Raw genomic sequence first — 20,221 nt, forward strand, 5'->3', positions numbered from 1 at the left:
ATGCTAGCCTTGGTCCTTTGTACGCTTTTGCAATTCGCAGAATCAGCCACATCAATGGGGCTTTGTTGTTTCTCCCTCCTGCATAAATGCTGACTGAATTTCTCTTACATAATAAACCCAGGTTAATAAGCCATAGTTGCTGAGTCCGACAGTCAAGCGAATAAGCCGTGTGGTGGCTTAACACGTTCTCCCAACAGACTAAGACGATGGTTGAGTTTCTACGGTGCATTCGGCCTCAAATGTTCCAATCTCATTTAAGGCTAGCCTAGGCAGGGTACAGGTAGTCCTTGAATTATGACTTTAATTGGCCCCAGAATTTATGTTGCTAAGCGAGACAGTGGTTAAGTGCATGCCGCCCCATTTTATAACCTGTTTTTGCCACAGTGGTTCAGTGAAACACTGCAGTTGTTAAGTTAGTAACCAGGTTGTTAAGGGAATCTGGTGCCAGCAGCTCACTTTGGAAAAAATTTTTTGGAGTTCTTGGGGGTTTTTGGTGTGTGTATGTGTGTGTGTGTGTGTGTGTGTGTGTGTGTGTGTGTGTGCGTGTGTGTGTTGCAAGGGCCATGAGACAACTCGCGCATTTCTAGAACAGAAGTTGACAAAATCTTGGTAAGTTAAACAGGGCCAGTGAGGACCAATGACAAGAATGTAAAAATACCGGGGTTTATAGAGATTCTCAGCCATCCAGTTCATGGTTGTCCCAAAGGTGTTTAAGTCAAGAGATGACTGGACTTCCTGGTTGCAGGTGAAGAGGGAGTCACATCATAGGAAACCATGGTCTCATCCAGGTCCAGTTTTAGTTTCCAAACCCTGCTGGTGAAGTCCCGAGAACTGTCGATGTGATGGGTGATGTTGCCAACTATTAGGTGGCGAGAGTGTTAATCCTGCTGACATTAGGCCTGACTGGCGTTTCCTGATCACCCAGAAGTTACTTTAGGTGGACTGGACCTCTGAATAGTCATTTCTGAATACATTTTGTTCTTCTTTATCTGATTTTCGAAATGGGTTTTTTTTTTAATTGTTTCGGAGTGTGGCTTGGCAACAGAAAGCAATCAGAAATGCCTGCCCATGCATTATAACTCACTGATTATTATTCGGCCCTGTTGCCTTCCCGTAGTAGCAAACTCTCACAATGGTAGCAGTAGCCAATTGCAAACATTGTTTTGAGGATTTCATCTAGCCCTTTTATTTCATAAGCAAAGTAAATATTAAAAATGTTTGTATTTCCCATACAATTTCAGGAAGGATGAACTTTTCTCATATTTCCCTCCTGGGTTTCTGTAATTTGTTGGGTAGTATGTTTGAATCATTCCAGAAGAGATACGATTGTACCGGTCTGCATAAACATGGGCTCTTTCCATTATATTTATCTATTTTCATTTGTAAATTAGCTTTTCCTAACTGTTTGAATAAACCTTGCATGGGAACCCTTTCATGTATTCCCAGTGTGGAGCTATATTTTGAGTTTCCTGCTGGAAACAAAAACGGAATAAAATCTTCGGCTTCTTAATTGCGTCTGGACTTGGCTCAACAGCAGCGACTGCAAGAGGGATCTCTGAGTCCAAATCGAGACTCGTGAGCCAGCCGTGTACTGCAAGCTGCCCCCCCCCCAAAAAAGCCAATGCGCTCCTGGGCTAAATCGACAGAGGGATAGAATCAGGATCATGCAAAGGATTAATACTACCTGATAAGGCCTTAGTAAGGCCTATATAAGGTTTATAAGGCCTTAGTAAGGCCACACTTGGGGAAACGGCATCCATTTCTGCTCACCATGACCCAAAACAAGATCTGAGCAAGAGTGTAGACTAGAGAATAGCAGCTCCAATGACCAGGAGCCCAGGGGCTGAACCGTACGGCGAGGGATGTTCAGCCCAATGAAGAGAAGGATTAGAGGGGAAATGATCGCCGTCTTCCAGCACTTGAGGGGCTGTCACAGAGAAGAGGTGGTCAACCTATCCCCCAACGCACCTGAGGGCGGGAGAAGGAGGAACAGCTGGAAACTTGTCAAGGAGAGGCCCAACCTAGAAGTTAAGGAGAAATTTCCTGAGAGGGAGAACCGCTTGCCTTCAGAGGTGGTGCGAGCTCCATCGCTGGAGGCTTCGAAGAAGAGACTGGGCAGCCATTTGTCTGAAGTGGTCTAGAGGTTGGACTAAAAGACCTCCAAGCAGGGGTGGGATTCTACCGGTTCTGTAGAACCGGTGGCTCTGAAGAGCAGCAGGCATAGAACCGGTTCTATGTCTGCTGCTGTTTTGGACCACCCGCCCGCCCGGGCTCTTACCTGACCTTTATTTCCTGCTTTTTCAACCGCAGCTGCTTTGCACGGCACAGCTGCGGTTGGAAAAGCTGGGGAAAAGGGGGGCTTTTCCAACCGCCGCGCACTTGCACGCAGCGCTGCTCAGCTCCCCGGGCAGCTCAGCAGGTTGGACAGAACCGATAGTTATACCAGTCGGATTGCATCCCTGCTTCCAAGGTCCCTTCCAACTCTTGTTATTCTTGGGGGACAGAGAGAGGGAGGGAGAAACAGGGGGAGGCAGAGAGGAGGGAGGGGAAGGAAGAGAGAGAGAGAGAAAGAGGGGGAAGGGAGGGAGGGGGGAAAGAGAAGAGGAAAGGAAGAGAAGCAGAGGGCGGCAGAGAGAGGAAGAGGGAGGGAGGGAGAGAGAGGGGGAGAAAGAGTGGGGAGGGAAGAGAAAGAGAGAGGGGAAAGAGAGAGGGAGGGAAAAGAGAGAAAGAGAGGAGGGAGGGGAGGGGAAGAGAGAGAGAGAGAAAGAGAGGGGGAGGGAGGAGGAAAGACAGAAGAGGAAAGGAAGAGAAACAGAGGGAGGCAGAGAGAGGAAGAGGGAGGGAGGGGAGAGGGGGAAGAGTGGGGGAGGGGAAAGAGAGAAAGAGAGAGGGGGAAGAGAGGGAGGGAAAAGAGAGAAAGAGAGGAGGGGAGGGGGAAAGAGAGACAGAGGAAAGGAAGAGAAACAGAGGGAGGCAGAGAGAGGAAGAGGGAGGGAGGGAGAGAGAGGGGGGAAGAGTGGGAGAAGGAAAGAAAGAAGGGGAAAGAGAGAAAGAGAGAGGGAAAGAGGGGGAGAAGGAAAGAAAGAGGGGGAAAGAGAGAAAGAGAGAGGGGAAAGAGAGGGGGAGGGAAAGAGAGAAATGATACTACCAAAGTTTTTTCTTTTTTACTGTTGCTAAATGTAATATTTCAAAAGCAGAAAAAAATGAAGGGGCATAAAAGTGCATTTATCACGTTTTTCTTAGAACAATTAGCTGAACTCTGCCATTGTTTATCTTTATTTTGGGTAGTAAAACCTCAGTATTCAGGTTAAATTGCCGTGTTGCGATAAATAAGTGGGTTTGGGGTTGCAGTTTGGGCACTCACCACCATCACCGGTAGAGAGGATCTCCTACTTGGGTGTGTGTGTGTGTGTGTGTGTGTGCGTGTGCGTGTGCGTGTGCGTGTGTGTGTGTGTGTGTGATCTAGAAGACCTTCAACATCCATTCCAGCCCTATGGTTCTGTCTGTTTTAGATTTGGGGGCTTGTTCTGCCAAGAAGTCTTTTCATTTTCAAAGTTTTTTGGGAGGAAGGTGGCGGGAGGAAGGTAGTTTGGTGATAACTGAACTTGTCCTTAAGGGCCTGGCAGCTCTAAGGGATTAAGGCGCTTGATTTCTCATCCTTATCTTATGCAGGGATGTCAGCTTTGGACCGGCCCTTTTCTCTACAAAGCAGGTCGCAATGAAAATCCACTTCCAAAAGGCTGCCAAAAAAACCAGCCCAACGAAGCTCCGTGCTTCTCCAGCTCGGCAACTCGGGAGATGGGTGGACTTCAATTCCCAGAATTCGGGAATTCTGGGAGTTGAAATCCACCCATCTCCAAGTTGCCAAGCTGGAAGAAAGACTGGTGTAGCTGTGAGGAGCTCTGCCCCAACCTTCTGTCCAGTGGTGGGATTCAAAAAAAATTTTTTTACTACCGGTTCTGTGGCGTGGCTTGGTGGGCGTGGCAGGGGAAGGACATTGTAAAATCTCCAGTCAGAGGTGGGATTTGCCGGTTCTCCGAACTACTCAAAATTTCCGCTACCGGTTCTCCAGAACTGGTCAGAACCTGCTGAATGCCCACCTCTGCTTCTGTCCACCGGACCACCGAAAAAGGCAGGGGTCTCCAACCTTGGCAACTTTAAGACTTGCGGACTTCAGCTCCCAGAGTTCCTCAGCCAGCGCTGGCTGAGGAACTCTGGGAGTTGAAGTCCGCAAGTCTTAAAGTTGCCAAGGTTGGAGACCCTGGAATATGGGATGAGTAAGTAGGAAAAGCCTGGTCTGTTGGCCAGCCTTTCTGCCAAGGGCAGGAGAAAGTCAGTCTCCAAGAAGGAAACACAAACACAACAAGCAAGGGGCACCAACCAGCTTGAGCGGGAGGCAGACAAGCTGCCCTTTTGGTGCCAGGCGGCAATTGTATGCTTGAGATGCCTCGTCAACGGGCTCGTAGATTTGCACCACCGCTGGCATTTCAAAAGGGAGCAGAATAAGAACCCGTTTGTTGAGTTCAGCCGGCTCCTGGAAACTGGCTGGACTTGTTCTGCCAGAGCAAGCACAAGGGGAGATGGGGGATTCCAGAGAGGGCATAGAGAGGGAGAAGAGGAGGAGGAAGGAAAAAGGCACCGGTTAAGCAACAGGTAGGATGGGCAAGAACACGGAATGTGGCCCTCACTGACAAGCAGGTTCCCTGGCACCTTCACCAGGAGAGTAGGGGATGCGGGGAGGACTCATAGCAGTCTCCTGAATACAGAATAACAGAGTCGGAAGGGACCCTGGAGGTCATCTAGTCCAACCCCCTGCCCAAGCAGGAGATCCTACACCAGGGGTGGGAAACTTGGCTCTTTTATCACTTATGGACTTCAACTCCCAGAATTCCGGAGTGAGCCGTAAAAGGTTCCCCATCCCGGGCCTACTGGTTTTTCAGTTGTGAGGGAAATCAATTTTTGACTGGAATGGGACTGTTTAAGATACAAATGTAGGATGTATTCTTTATTCACACACAATACATCTCCAGTGCCGAGACTGTGTTTGTTCTAAAACTGTAATAAGAGTGTAAACCCCAAACCTCAGCTCCATATAGGAGCATGGGGATTACTTTGGCTTTATATACTTTGATTGGTGGTGTGACTGCTTAGAGAAGGCTGTAAAGCCCTGTGAAGCAGCATATAAGTCTAAGTGCTATTGCTATCAGCTATCACTTTTAGCCCTGATCTTGACCACTAGACCAAGGGTCTCCAACCATGGGAACTTTAAGCCTGGCGGACTTCAACTCAAGTTGCCAAGGTTGGCGGCCCCTGCACTAGGGATACTTGTGGCTTGTAACAAACCTCTGTGCCAATACGTTTCTTTCAACCCAGGACCTCATTCTTCCTGGCGTGCTGCTTTTCCCTTCCCTCCACGCAGAATTAATCCTAACTGCAGAGGAAGAAGAAACACAGAAAAGCCACCCGGCAGTCAAGTCCAAGCACGAAAGCTGGCTGGGTGACTTTGGGCCAATCACCAGGAGACGGTGAATTCTAGCCCTGCCTTAGGCTTGAAAACCAGCTGGGTGACCTTGGCCCAGTCGCGCTCTCTCTCTCTCAGCTCAACCCACCTCACAGGGTTGTTGTCGCGGGGCAAATGGGAGGAGGAGGGAACTTGCCATCATGACTTATTTGTACAAATCACGAAGGCAGGATGGAAACGAATACATAATAAGTCAATCAATCATGACATGCTAACCCAAGCAATTTTAGGGGAAGAAGGCAACTGCAAGAGGGTGGGAAAAAAAAAACCACTCAGGAAGGCAGGAGAGGTCAGAACCGGCCTGTGAGGAAGCTAATCATTAGTGAACACATTTGCTGCTGCTGCTGCTGCAGGTGTCACGCACAAGCCTTTCCATGTTTGCTCTGGCACAGTTTGGCTTCCACCGCACTCCACCCAGCCCTGCCTTTTATCCGAACCCTTAAGAAATCAGCTCTGAACAATAGATAGCACGACTATCAACTCTGACACATGCCCTGTCCTGAAGCAGGAGCATAAATTGTTGTGGCCGTGATCCTGTGTGAACACAGCAGATACAAGCAATAAGGAAAGGGCTGTAGGTTAGACAACAGAACCACACCAGGAGAAGCCATAGATGCCATGTCAAGACAACGGCAATGCACCAGCTTCACATGAAACTAATGTTGCGTTCCTGCCACTCCCATTGTGCAATTTTTCATCATCTCAAGAATGACTCCAGCACCGACTTTCATGGACTACACCATGTAACAGATAAGTGAAATATTACCCTGGGGGCATCTGCCACTCTACCTACATAGTGATGAGTCTATCTTGTAGTTTGCGAGCAAAGAAAGAGCAGAAATGATTTATAAGAAATTCAAGCACTAAAACTTCGCTTTCAGGTGTTGCCACGCATAAAAACAAGCCTTGGGTATGATGCTCATATCCACTCATAGCCCTTTCACTGGCGTGCAACATGGTAAGAATTGCTGGTTTTACAAGGACCATTTTTTTTTGTTCTTCTTCCAAATTATCTGTCATCATGACCCCCCTCTTTAGCTTTTAATGCTTCTTGCCCAAACTTCCTTTCTATCTTATCCCTCTCCTTGATAGCGGAGGAAGGAGTAGAAAAGTCAACCACAAATGAATTAAACTAAATTGGAGATTTCTTTCGTCCCAGCCTCCTGACTAGGAAAAATCTCCCGCACCGAATCTTCATGTCTGAAATGGTTTCAGTGCCCCATGAAGCTCCCCAGAAAATAGAAATTCTAGACTAGGGGGTCAGTCCAGTGCATCAACTGAGTTCCTCCCTGTTCAGAAGAAAAAGGACGAAACGGCTGGGGTTGCCTGGACCAGGGTCTCCAGCCTCGACCACTTTAAGACTTGTGGACTTCAACTCCCAGAATCCAGCAAAGCTGGCTGAGGAATTCTGGAAGTTAAAGTCCACAAGTCTTAAAGTGGCCACGGTTGGAGACCCCTGGCCTGGGCCACTTTGAAGTGCTGCTGGGACTGAAATGGGCAACCCTTGAAATAAACAGGTGTCCACACTCACCCACTACAGCACTCCGGATAAACTCTCCAAACTGTACAGGTACCACACTCAGCAAACCATCATGCACAGCCAATCCTGACCGGGGTGGAATCTGGAGTTTTTCTCTCTTGGAGAGCGCTTCTCACTGGCTCAGCCTTCCATCCTTGCGTAAGGTCCGTAAAATGAGGACCCGGATTGTTGGGGGCAAAAGGCTGATTTTGTAAACCTCTTAAATGAGAGCTGAAGCAGTATATAAATCTAAGTCGGGGGTCCCCAAACTTGGCCACTTTTAAGACTTGTGGACTTCAACTCCCAGAATTGGCTGAGGAATTCTGGGCGTTGAAGTCCACCTGTTCTGTCCCACATAAAGCGGTATATAAGTCTAAGTGCCATAGCTAGTGCTGTTCAGAGAGGCAGCTGTTCAGGCTTCTGCTTTGGTTAACTGGTAAATTATGGCTCTGAGTTCAAGAAGCCCCTTACAGGGGTGGAGGGGCCCTCCCAAAGTGGGGGTGCCCCTGCCAGCCGTGGACTTCAATTCCCAGAATCCCCCGGGGGGGCATCTTGGGCCCCGCAGAGAACGCCGCCTGATGAAGCCCTTGCGCCCCCCCCCCCACCAAAAAAAGGGGGGACCCGCCTCAGAAAGGCCGAAGGCGGCGCCTCAGGCTCGGCCGGGCCAGAGGAGGGCGAGGCGGCGGGGACTGAGGGGACGAGACAGCCGGGGCCCCTTTCGGCCGCTGCTTCGGCCCGCGGCTCTTCCCCGCTCACGGCCGAAAGACGAGCCGGGCTCGGCAGCCTGAGGGGCGCGTCGCGCGGCGGGACCCCCCACAGCCTGGCCTGTCGCCCAGCATCCCTCAGGAGGGCTGAAGAAAAGCCCGGGAGTGACCGACCGGCGCTCGTTACCTGCTCGGCTTCCCCGTCGGACTCCAGCTCGCCCAGGTAGTACTGCTGGAGCCACCGGCGCGCGTTGGCCGAGTGCCGGTGCGGCGGGCCGTCCAGCGCGGCGCTCACGTCGGTGCCAGCGCGCTCCAGCAGCACCTGCTGCCCGCCCGGGTGGAGGCTCGCGAAGGCGCTGAGGTCGTAGAGGCGGCGGCCGGTCAGCACCAGGCAGGAGCCCTGGGCGCAGCCGGCGCGCAGCTCGGCGCGGCTGAAGGAGCGGGTGGTTGGCGGGGCGGCCATCGGGGAGCGTCTGAGCGGGGCTTCGGCTGGCTGGCCGGGCACCTGTCGGCCACATGCTTATGCGCCCGCCCCGCTCCGCCCCCGACGGCGCCGCCCCTCCGCCGAGGCATCGCGCCCGTTGCCAGCCCGCCCCCGCCGCCACTGGCCCGGCCAGGCGAGCGCGAGGGACGCGGGGGTGGGGGGTGGCTCTGAGCGCGCGCAAAGTGCCGCTTCCCCCGGCGGGAGCATCTCGGAGGCGGCGAGCGGATAGAGGCGGAGCTGGTCGAGCCTTCCCCGCAGGCGCGCTTGTCTCAGGATAGACTAGGCTAGGGTTGGAAGGGACCTTGGAGGTCTTCTAGTCCAGCCCCCTGCTCAAGGAGGAGAACCTATGCGATTTAAGTATGCCCAGTCTCTTCTTGAAAGCCTCCAGAGGGGAAGCTCCCACAACTTCCGAAAGCAACTTCTGTTCAACTTCACTGTCAGAAAATTCCTCCTTATTTCCAAGTTAAATCTCTCCTTGTTCAGTTTCCATCCATTATTCCTTGTCTGGCCTTCGGGTGCCTTGAAAAAGAGCTTGACCCCTTCCTCCTCTCTGTGGCAGCCCCTCAAATATTAGAATGTTTGTTTGTTTATTTAGATTAGAATTCTTTTATTGGCCAAGTGTGATTGGGCACACAATGAATTTGTCTTTGGTGCAAAAGCTCTCAGTGTACATAAAAGAAAAGATACATTCATCAAGAGTCGGGAATCACAAGGTACGACACTTAATAATAGTCATAGGGTACAATAAGCAATCAAATCATACTTATTTAATTAATTAATTAATTAATCTATTCGCCCATGGTGACTTGAGGCGGCTTACACGATGTAAAACCATATTTAATATAAACAAAAATTGCTATCGTGTCGCCCCTAATTCTTTTTTTTTTCTGCAGCAGGGGTCTCCAACCTTGGCCACTTTAAGCTTGGTGGACTTCAATCCCCAGAATTCCTCAGCCAGCAAAGCCAAGCCAAAGAAATTCTGGGAGTTGAAGTCTGCCAGGCTTAAAGTGGCCAAGGTGGGAGACCCCTGCGTCTTTTTAGACTAGCCAGACCCCAAACCCGCAGCCGTTCTTCATATGGTTTCGTCTCCAGGCCTTTGACCATCTAATTTGGCCGACAGGAGGCTGATCCGTTCTGGGAGAGGGAAGTAGTGACGGCGTAAGGCAGCCACTCAAGAGCCCGAACTCGCGAAGCAGCCGGGAACCGATGTGCCTGCAACGGCTCAGGTGGAGCGAGAAGGGAAGGCCGGGCCTTCTGGGGAGAGGATGGCTGTTTGGAAAGATCTCCTGCGCAGAGATCCCAGAGATCTCAGCTGGCGCAGTCCAGCGGGAGAGCGCGAGACTCGGAGCCTGCCTCTTGCAGGGGTGTTGTTGTTAGGGGACAAGGGAGGAGAGGACCACTCCCTCCCTCCCTCTCCCTGCTTCCTTGAGAGCCTGAATAAAAAGCAAGCTACGTTGACATCTAATGAATAAACGTTTCCATCCCAAACCTAGAGAAGAGAATGAAATGGTATATAGGATCTCCTGCTTGAGGAAGGGGTTGACTAGAAGACCTCCAAAGGTCTCTCCAAAAGTCCCTATTCTGATTGATTGCAATAAGAAATCTCAGGACATCGCAGCAGTCGAACAAGACCGTCTTCTTTAGAAGGTGCTGTGCTCTCCACCCTGAGATTTAGACTTAGAATAACTTTATTGCCACTTTGAAATGTACATTAATCGGCATATATTAAAATGAAACGCCCAATAAGGAGACACAATCCTATTCTCAGCTCTGGCCTTTCCCCTCCTTGCCTGGCCTCTTCCTCAGCTCCTCTTTCTCCCTTCAGCCCCAGCCAAGGAGACCCTCAAAGCCTGTAAAATCTGTGAGGTTTTCCCCATTACCTCCTAAGACAGCGGTCTCCAAACTTGGCAACTTTAAGACTTGCGGACTTCAACTCCCAGAAGTCCACAAGTCTTAAAAGTTGCCAAGTTTGGGGATTCCTGTTCTACAGGTAGTTCTTGGGTTACAATCATTCATTTAGTGACAGTTCAAAGTTACACCAGCACTGAAAAAAGTGACTTATGACCTGTTTTCACACTTGTGACTGTTGCAGCATCCCCGTGGTCACATGATCAAAATTCAGGCACTTGGTAACTGGCAGGTATTTATGACACCTGCACTATCCTGGCTGGAGAATTCTGGGAGTTGAAGTCCACAAGTCTTAAAGTTGTCAAGTTTGGAGATCTCAGTCCTAGGAAGTAATGGCCAATTTCACGCCGGTCTTCTTGTGCTGAAAGAATTGCCCACGAGAGGGAAAGGATTTAAAACAGGGGTCTCCAACCTTGGCAACTTTAAGACTTGTGGACTTCAACTCCCAGCTTTGCTGGCTGAGGAATTCTGGGAGTTGAAGTCCACAAGTCTTAAAGTTGCCAAGGTTGGAGACCCCTGATTTAAAATGTGCCGGGATGGGGATCCAGCCCTCTTTCTGCATGCAAGGAGAATTGGGGAGGGGTCGCGGGAGGGAGATAAAACTTTTACACGCAATCCAAGTGACAAGGCTATGGATAATCCCACCCCCAAAGAGATACTGATAAAGGAATGATAGATTGGATGTAGAGCACATTTTGTTTGAAAAGATAAGTGCTGAAGGTAAAATTATAAATGTCAGGCCAAGCAAAATGATGTGGAAAAGGACAATTAAAAAATTAAAGGGAAAATACAAATGACAAAAAAAGGAGAATGACCTGGAAAACGTTTCCTTACTGAATCTACAAAAGAGGCACATTAAATTCTCTGTGATGGAATAAAGACGAAGAGAAAAACAAATCCTATACAACAATATTTGAATAAATTAAAGATTAGGACTGTTAGTAGTGAAAGGAAGGAGTATAAAGTCACTTTTTCCAGTGCCAATTGTAACTTTGAAGGGTCACTAAATGAATTGTTGCAAATCGAGGACTGCTTGTAAGTATGTGTAACTTCTTGTGACAAGGGTTGGAAGTCACTCCTTTATGTATTTCTTTTCCTTTATTATGTTTTTTTTTTTTCCTTCTTTTTCTTGCACTTTTTATTCTACAGTATTTCCTTCTCTCCTTTTAAGTTTAGTTTGTATTAGTTTTTACTATTGTAATAAAATAATAAAATTATATCTATTCATCCATCATCTGTCTGTCTGATAGATTAATCTATCATCTCTCTCTTGCCCTCATCTCCCTCCCTCTCTCTTCTATCTATCTATCTATCTATCTATCTATCTATCTATCTATCTATCTATCTATCTATCATCTGTCTATCTATCTATCTATCTATCTATCTATCTATCTATCTATCTATCTATCTATCTATCATCTATCTATATATAATGTCTAGGTGTATTCGGGTCTTTTCCCATGTAAGATTAAGAGTATCTTGGTGACGTTTTGGTGAGGTCCCACTCTCCATCCTCAGGCTGGTGCTTTCGGCTTCGTGCCAGTGCAAGCAGTGTGTCCTTCGTTTATAGGATGGGTTTGGGCCTGGGTCTGATGAGGGGGATTGGCAGTGGTGTCCCGTGTTGTTCTGGTGTTGGTTTTTGTGGCTGGGACTCATTTGTTGGTGAGGGCTAGTTTCCAGATGTGTGGTAGGCGGGAGGTATCATCCTGTTTATTCATGTTATGGCGGTGTTTCTCTATTTCAATGGCTTCCCTGATTATTCTCTTGCTGGAGTGGTCAGTGTTGGATATTAATTTGGTTCCTTCGAAATTAATTTCATCTCCTGTGGCTTTAAGGTGCTGGAAGAGGGAGGAAGTATTTTCTTCTCTTCTGACTGTGTTTTTGTGTTCTGCCATGCGTGCATTTATTCTCCTGTTGGTTTATTCAGTGTATGTGGCTGGGCAATTGTTGCATGGTATTTCATAAACTCCTTGGTTTTCTAACTGGATCTTGTCGTTGGGGTTTCTTAGGATGTTGGCTATTTTTTGGTCAGTGCTGAAGGCTGTCCTGATATTGTGTTTGTGGAGAATTTTGCTGATTTTGTCTGTGGTGCCTTTGATGTAGGGGAGGAGTGCGATACTGTTGTCTTGTTCTGTGTTTTGGATTTGGGGGGGTATCTTTCTTTGGATTAATTTGGTAATTGTGTTTCTTTGGAATCCGTTGGAAATTAACACGTTAGTGAGGGTGTGTAGTTCTGTTCTCAGGTGGTCTTTGTCAGCTAGGAGATGAGGGTCTTGGCTACGGAGTTGATCTGTGCAGGGTGGTGATGGGATTGTGGATTTAGGTCGCGGTTGGTGTGTGTTTCTTTTCCAGTAGATGGTGTGTCCTAGGGAGCCATTGGGTTTTTTGTAAATTAGGATGTCCAGGAAGGGAAGTTGGTTGTTGGTTTCCGTTTCCATGGTGAATTGTATTTTGGGGTGTAGGTTGTTAAGATGTGTGAGAAAGTTGTCCAGTTTTTCTTTCCCGTGTGGCCAAATTATGAAAGTGTCATCTACATATTTGAGCCAGAATTTGGGTTTGTGTTCAGATTTGTCTAGAGCATTGGTTTCAAAGTGTTTGATGTATAGGTTAGTGATGACGGGTGAGAGGGGTGATCCCATGGGTGCTCCTTCTGTCTGTTGGTATCTTTGCGAGAAATTTGGCAAGATTCTGTAGAGGTGAGCCTCTACACTCTACACTCACCAACCTGAGGAAAGACAGCAACATAGTCATTCTCCCAGCAGACAAAGGCAACACCACAGTCATAATGAACACATTGGACTACCACTCCAAACTATCCAACCTAGTCCAAGAGCCCTCTTACAGACCTCTAAATACTCACCCCATCACCCACCTAGAAAAAACTACAAAATCCAAAATAAAAGCGTCTCCGGTCAGTGAAGAGATCCAGCAGAGAATCATTCCCAGAGAAAAAACATCCAGAAGCCCTAAGCTCTATGGCCTCCCCCAAGATACACAAAGAAGGAACACCATTCAGACCCATAGTCGGCTCACCTCTACAGAATCTTGCCAAATTTCTCGCCAAACAACTCCAGCCCTACAGAGAATCCATCACCTCACACGTACAAAACTCCTTCCACTTCATAGAAACAATAAAGAAACAAAACCTACAACCCAGCGACCTACTCGTGAGCTTCGATGTCATATCCCTCTTCACCCAAGTATCCATCAAAGAATCCTTGACAGCCATCCAAAACAAATACAACCCCCGCAAACACATCCTAGATCTGACCAACCATTGCCTAACCAACCTATACTTCATCCACAATGGACAATGATACAACAGACAGAAGGAGCACCCATGGGATCACCCCTCTCAACCGTCATCGCTAACCTATACATGGAACACTTTGAAACCAACGTTCTAGACAAATCCGAAGATATATTTATTTATTTTATTTATTTATTTGGTTTGTCAGTTTCTTACAAGATAATAGGTATAAGTATATACATAGTTATGAATACATGAAATGGGTACATATAAGAAAAATAAAATAAACAATAGGACAGGGACGGTAGGCACATTGGTGCGCTTATGCACGCCTCCTACAGACCTCTTAGGAAAGGGGTGAGGTCCATAGTAGACAGTCTGAGGTTAAAGTTTTGGGGGTTTGGGGAAGAAACCACAGAGTCAGGTAGAGTATTCCAGACATTGACCACTCTGTTGCTGAAATCATATTTCCTGCAATCAAGTTTGGTGCGACTAACCTTGAGTTTGTATCTATTGTTTGCTCTTGTGTTGTTATGGTTGAAGCTGAAGTATTCATTGACAGGTAGGACATTGCAATGTATGATTTTATACACTGTACTTAGATCGGACTGGAGGTGGCGTAGTTCTAGTTTTCTAGGCCTAGAATTTCAAGTCTGGTGACATACGGTATTCTGCAACGAATAGAGGAGTGGAGAACTCTTCCGGTGAAATATTCCTGGACTTTCTCAGCTGTGTTAATATCAGATATGTAATGTGTATATATATATATATACCTTTGATAAAATATACCTTTGATAAAATATACCTTCAAATATAAAATTTAAAATATAAAATTGATTAAAATATACCTTTGATAAGAAAAGGAGATGTTTCTGAAATTGGCTTCATCTGGAATTCAGAGTCTAACAGAATTGGAAGGGATCTTGAAGGTCATCTAGTCCAGTGGTCACTGCTGGAAATGAATCTCTTTTAGCTTTAAGATAGTTTTTCATATATTTGTTCTGTGGCAATCTCCTGTCTGTCTCTTTTGTAATTTATATTTTGTGTCTTTTGTCTGTTTGTTTTGCTTATTTGGTATGTCCTGTGTTTGTAAGGGTTTTCTAAATTATCTTTTGTTTCCTTTTCCTATTTGTCTAGTTTTCTTAATTACTTAGGCTTTTGTCTAAAGGGATTTTTTAATACTTTTTATTTGATTCCTTTTCCTATGTAAGTTTGTTTTCTGGCTGACCTGAAGTTTCCCTTGGGCTTTTCCTGTTTTTATGACACTACTGTCTTCGACACTACTGTCTTCGTGAAGTTCCCTTTCCACATAGGTTGCTACACTGCTAAATTAAAATAAAATTAGGCAATCAACAATTATGTGTGTGCTAAGAAGGCAGCTATGCAAAACCAACCCTTTGCATTGTGAATCGGCCTAGGGCACTGATGGCGAACCTTTTCGGTACCGAATGCCCAAACCGGAACGTCCATGCTCCAAAGACCAGCTGGCCAGTGCACATGAAGGATCAGGCGATGGGATGTATGTACCGAGGAGGCCCTGGGGATCAGAGGAAGGGTCATATGTGGAGATAGGACCCAGGTATGGATGGAATGGACATTAAAGAACATGAATTCTGAGAAAGCATTTTCTCTTGTCTTCATTTCTGTGCCTTAAGCAGCCTGGCTCCTTCCTATCCCTCTCTACAGAAGGAGCGGGGTGTGTGTGTGTGTGTGTGCTGCCTCAGACAAAGAGTTAGAACTGCTTTTACTTTTCTCTGTGGAAGGAGGGGGTCACGGGGAGTGGGGGCAGCTACCCTGAGCTGCTCTGCAATAGGAAAGAGGTGGGAGCAGCACATTCTTAGCGAGGGAGAAGTTAATACCTCAAACCACGAGCCAGATATCAGGAACAAGAATAGCTTGCTTATAAGAAAACCCCACAAAAACACACAGCTGGCACATGAAAGTAGGACACTTTGCAAGTGTTGGGAGAAATATCCTTCTGGGCTCAGTTCCAAGTGGGGGAAAAGATACTGGAACCGTGGAGGCTGTTTGGAAGGTTTAATGGTGGACAGCAGGACCACGTGGCCTGGAGCTCCAGAGTGAAAAGGAAGGATGACCCACATGCTCCAAGGTGAAGGAAGAGATCAAGAAAAGGCGCTGAGGTGCCGAGAGTGCCTGGGTTTTATACCCTCTGCTGGGATTTGAATTGGAGCTTGTCTTCTGATTGGTTGTCAGGGTCCCACGCAGGGGCAACTCTGTAGGCTGTCCTGAGTCCCAGGCTTGGTTGAGCCTTGCTGGGTGATGATGCACTGAAAAGGGCTTTTGAGCAATTGCTATAGCTTTACCTGGAGATCTTTGTTATGTAAAGTATTCTGGCCCAGGCCTTAATGGCCCACCCAATTAACAAAGGTGGGGGAGAGTTTCTGCTTCTGAGTTTCTACTCTTTTTAGAGGAAATGTTCTGCCTTTTTAATATTTCCTAGGCTATTTCAATTTTCTAGGAGAGGGGTGGGTGCTAACTTCCTATACAAGATACCTGTGACCTGGGAGGAAACACAGGTGATGTGACATTTAGCCATGTAGGGGGCTGAGATTCAAAGAACCAGCTGATATTATCTGTTCTGCATGCATTACTAGGGGAAGGGCAAAGGGCTGAATGCGACCACCCCTTGACTATAAAAATTGCTGTAAGATTCTCATCGAGGCCTTTGCTTATCTTTCAAACCAGGGTCCTTATATCTTGATACCAAAATAAAAGTATGTTGTATTACACCTCGTGTCCAGGGACTTATCGGCTTCGACACCAAGCAAGAGCCCAGTTTTGGGGACAACACACGCATGCCTGTTTTTGGGTCATTTTGGGGGCCAGTTTTTGGGCCACTTTCTGGGCTGTTTGCTGGCCATTTTTGGCCCGAAAAAGGCCCGAAAAACAGCCTGAAAACGACCCTAAAAGGGCCTGTTTTGGGGCCGATTTGTGGGCCGCTTTCAGGCACTCCTGCACCCACAAAGACCAGCTGGCAATGGCACCTGTGCCATAGGTTCGACCATCACGGGCCTTGGGCTTTGTGGCAATGCTAGTGAGGAAATGGTCTTCTTCTTTTTCTCGCGTGCCCACATTGAAGCTCATTGGGACACAAACTGGCCTGGCCCCTCTTACTTTAATTGATGGAATTCAGTTTTAATTGAAAGCGGACTAAGAGATGAACGCTTATGCAGGTTTTCCCAGAATTCTTTATTTTTTTCTGGGATATGAATGAATGAAGCTAATCTTCCAAGAACGCCTTTTAAAGGCCTCAAAGGACTAGGGGAGGGGGTCTGCAACCTTAAACACTCAAAGAGCCATTCGGTCCCGTTTCCCACAGAAAAGAAAAACACCGGGAGCCATAAAACCTGGGTGGGCGTGGCCGACTCCACATCACTCCCAACCAGTCACATGATCCCCACTGCCACGCCTACCCATGTTTTGTGGCTCCCAGTGTTTTCTGTGGGACATGGGTCTCTCTCTCTCTCTCTGTCTCTCTCTCTCCCTCCCTCCCTCTCATTTCTGGCTTTTGTGTTTTACCTTCTCAGCCCAGAGATGTGACTGGGAGGGGAGGATGAGGGGTGGGGCCAGCCAGTGGCAGCATCACCCAACAGGGAGCTACAGCAGAGGGCCCAAAGAGCCGCATGCGGCTCCAGAGCTGTGGGTTGCCAACACCCGGATTAGGTAGAACTTTGTACATATAATTATACTAAATCAAATACTTCTTTTTGTTTTGTGTTCCTAGTTACAATGGCACTGAAAAAAGTGACTTATGACCGTTTTTCACACTTACAACCATTGCAGCATTCCCCGTGGTCACGTGATCAAAATTCAGGCTCTTGGCCACTGACTCATATTTATGATGCCTGCAGCATCCCCTGTGGTCACGTGATCTCCTTTTGTGACCTTCTAACAAGCATAGTCAATGGGGAAACCAAATTCACTTAACAAAGGTGTTACTAATTTAATAGCTGCAGTGATTCACTTAATAACGCTGACAAGAAAGTACGTAAAATGGGGCCAAACTCACTTAACAAATGTTTCACTTACCAACAGAAAGCTTGGGCTCAATTGTGGTCATAAGTCAAAGACTACCTTTAGGTTGTAAAGTATTTGCCCCTGTCATTTGAGGATTGTGGACTTATGTTTCTTGGACCATTTTGTAGAGACTGATACAACCCTAATGCATTTGTCAGCAAAGATTTTTCTGGTTGCTCCAGGCATTGTTAGTACATTTATTCTGGTTGGTCACGTAATCAGCCAGATGTTTAGATTGGATTTGGCATTTTTTAAATCTGTAAATCTTTCCCAAAGTCTTGGGGAGGCTCAACGCTTGCATAATATTCTGCCAACATTACTTTCACCTGGTATCTATTTTCCATAGTAAGGAGAACCACAAGGAACTCCTTTTGGGCGTTTCAGTGATTGAATTAGTATATTTCAAACTTCACAATTCTGTGTAGACTTTTATCTCCCAGGTTCCATTCCTTCTATTCATCTTCAACCGATCTTTCTCAACTTTGACAACTTTAAGGTGTGGCTGGGGATTTGAGGAATTGAAGCTGAGACATGTCTGAGACATAGATGGGTGGATAGATAAAAATAGATAGAAGATAGATAGAAAGATAGATAGATGATAGATAGATATAGATAGGTGGATGGATAGATAAATACGTTGGATAAATACGTTGGATAGATAGATATAATAGATGATAAAAGATAGGTGATGGATGGATGGATAGATAGATAGATAGATAGATAGATAGATAGATAGATCTAGATAAATGATAATGATAGACAATAGAGATGGAGAGATAAAGAGATGGAGATACGAATAGATGCAGATAGATGATAGATAGATAGATAGATAGAATGGACAGATATAATAGATGATAGAAGATAGAAGACAGATAGGCAGATAGATGAAAGACAGACAGACAGAAAGATATCCTTTATTGTCATTAAAGTGGGCACTCTGGCACACATTAAAAATGAAATTCTATTGCGTGCTCTCAAAAGTGCACACATACATTAACAATCATTAACAGAGAGGCAGTTTCTGTAAACAATATGCTATAGACATTCATATGTACTGTATATACCTACACCCTAACATATAAATACATATAAATATTCATCGCTGTCCCTTTTCGAATACATAGCAGAAAGAACGTGAGAGCTCAGAAGGTTGATACTATATGGAACAAAACTGTGTCTGAATCTAGCTGTTCTGCTTCGGATACCACGAAGCCCCCTCCTCCCAGAAGGTAACAAGGAAAGCAGGTTATGACGAGGATGTGTAAGGAAGCCAGATCCACTTAACAACCGTATTACTAACTTAACAGCCACCGTGATTCATTTAACAACCATGGCAAGAAAAGGCCGTAAGCTCACTTTAAAAACTGTCTCGCTTAGCCACGGAAACTTTGGAGTCAATTGCGGTCGTAAGCCGAGGACTTCCTGTAGCTGCTGGGTTCGTGAATCACTTGCATTTTTTGTCTTGCGTGCCCCACATTCAAAAGAGGGGAGCTGTCTTCATCAGAAGGACAAACCGCTTTCCTGTTTCGCACGACTGCAGCACGAGAACCTGATAGCTCATTATCCCCGCTTCGGCCTGACGTCTTGTTAACAGAGCATCTCCGTCACCGGAGCCTTTGTCAAGGCATGAATAAGCCACGCGCCGAGAGGATCTTCTTCAGTCCCAAGTTCGATTGCTGACATACCGCCTGTCTGAGGCTAGATTTGTCCTGGGAAGAGATTCCTCTCCAAACACCTGAGCTCCCCTCCAGGATTTCTGCCTTTTTAAAAAAAATAAACTTTATTAATTTTCTATTAGTTACATTTCTAACTGCTTAATAAGCATCGTGTTGTCTGGGTATTTAACTTGCTTAACGATACAGATTCCATTTTTGCTCTCCATCCCGTTTTTCCAGCCACTTGTAGAATAAATTCCATGTTTGATAATATTCTGTGCCTTCCTTCTGTTTGATTTTCAATGTAAATCTATCCATTTCTGCACAATTTAATATCTTCTTAATTATGTCTTCGTCTGGCGGTGTTTCTTCATTTTTCCAGTATTGTGCGAAGATAACCCTCGCTGCTGTTAAGACATGTAATACTAAATACGTACTTTTCTTATCAAATTTTTCTGATATCATCCCTAATAAAAACAGCTCAGATTTAAAATCTATATGGTTCCCTATTATCTTTTCTAGCCATCTGTGTATTTTTGCCACATTTTTTTTGTTTTAGCTCAAGTCTACCACGTGTAATAAAATGTGCCCAGTTTTTTTTTTATTACATTTCCAACATTTGCTAGACATATTTTCAAACATTTTAGCTAACCTAAGGTAAAAGTAAAGGTTTCCCTCACACATTAACATGCTAGTTTCCAGCACTAGGAGCTGGTCATGGGTGGGATTCAAATTTTTTAACAACTAGTTCTGTGGGTGTGGCTTAGGTGGTGGGTGTGGCTTGGTGGTCATGTGACTGGGTGGACATAGCTTGGTGGTCATGTTATTGGTTGGGTGTGGCCAATTCAATATCACTCACATCGAGGCACGCATCTCCTCGCCTGGCCTCGCGTGACTGTGGGGATGCTGCAAGTCCTAAGTGTGAAAAATGGTCATAAGTCACTTTTTTCAGTGCCATTGTAACTTTGAATGGTCCCTCCACACAAGCAAAGTACTAGCAAAGATGGGGGACTCCAGAGACTTTCCAGAGACATGAAGTCTAGTCCTGCCAAGAACGTAATCAGGGTCAACAGAGAGGCAGTTTCTGTAAGCAACACCAGAATGTTTCCTTCCTGCCTTCCTTACAGGATTAGGCCAGTAAT

General features: G+C 46.3%; 1 protein-coding gene across 1 annotated transcript in view; it reads right to left on the reverse strand.

Annotated features, from left to right (window-relative positions):
- The window catches only part of FA2H (fatty acid 2-hydroxylase), a 58,030-nt gene extending 49,740 nt beyond the window's left edge, over positions 1-8,290 (reverse strand). The window contains exon 1 of the mRNA XM_026714452.2: positions 7,932-8,290. Within this exon, the coding sequence (XP_026570237.2) occupies positions 7,932-8,207 (276 nt within the window). The 5' untranslated portion in view covers positions 8,208-8,290. The remainder of the gene's footprint in view (positions 1-7,931) is intronic.
- Between the last annotated feature and the right edge of the window lie 11,931 nt (positions 8,291-20,221).

Source organism: Pseudonaja textilis, chromosome 11 (assembly GCF_049901715.1).
Source record: "Pseudonaja textilis isolate UNSWEBS1 chromosome 11, rPseTex1.2, whole genome shotgun sequence".
NCBI classification, from domain to species: Eukaryota; Metazoa; Chordata; class Lepidosauria; order Squamata; family Elapidae; genus Pseudonaja; species Pseudonaja textilis.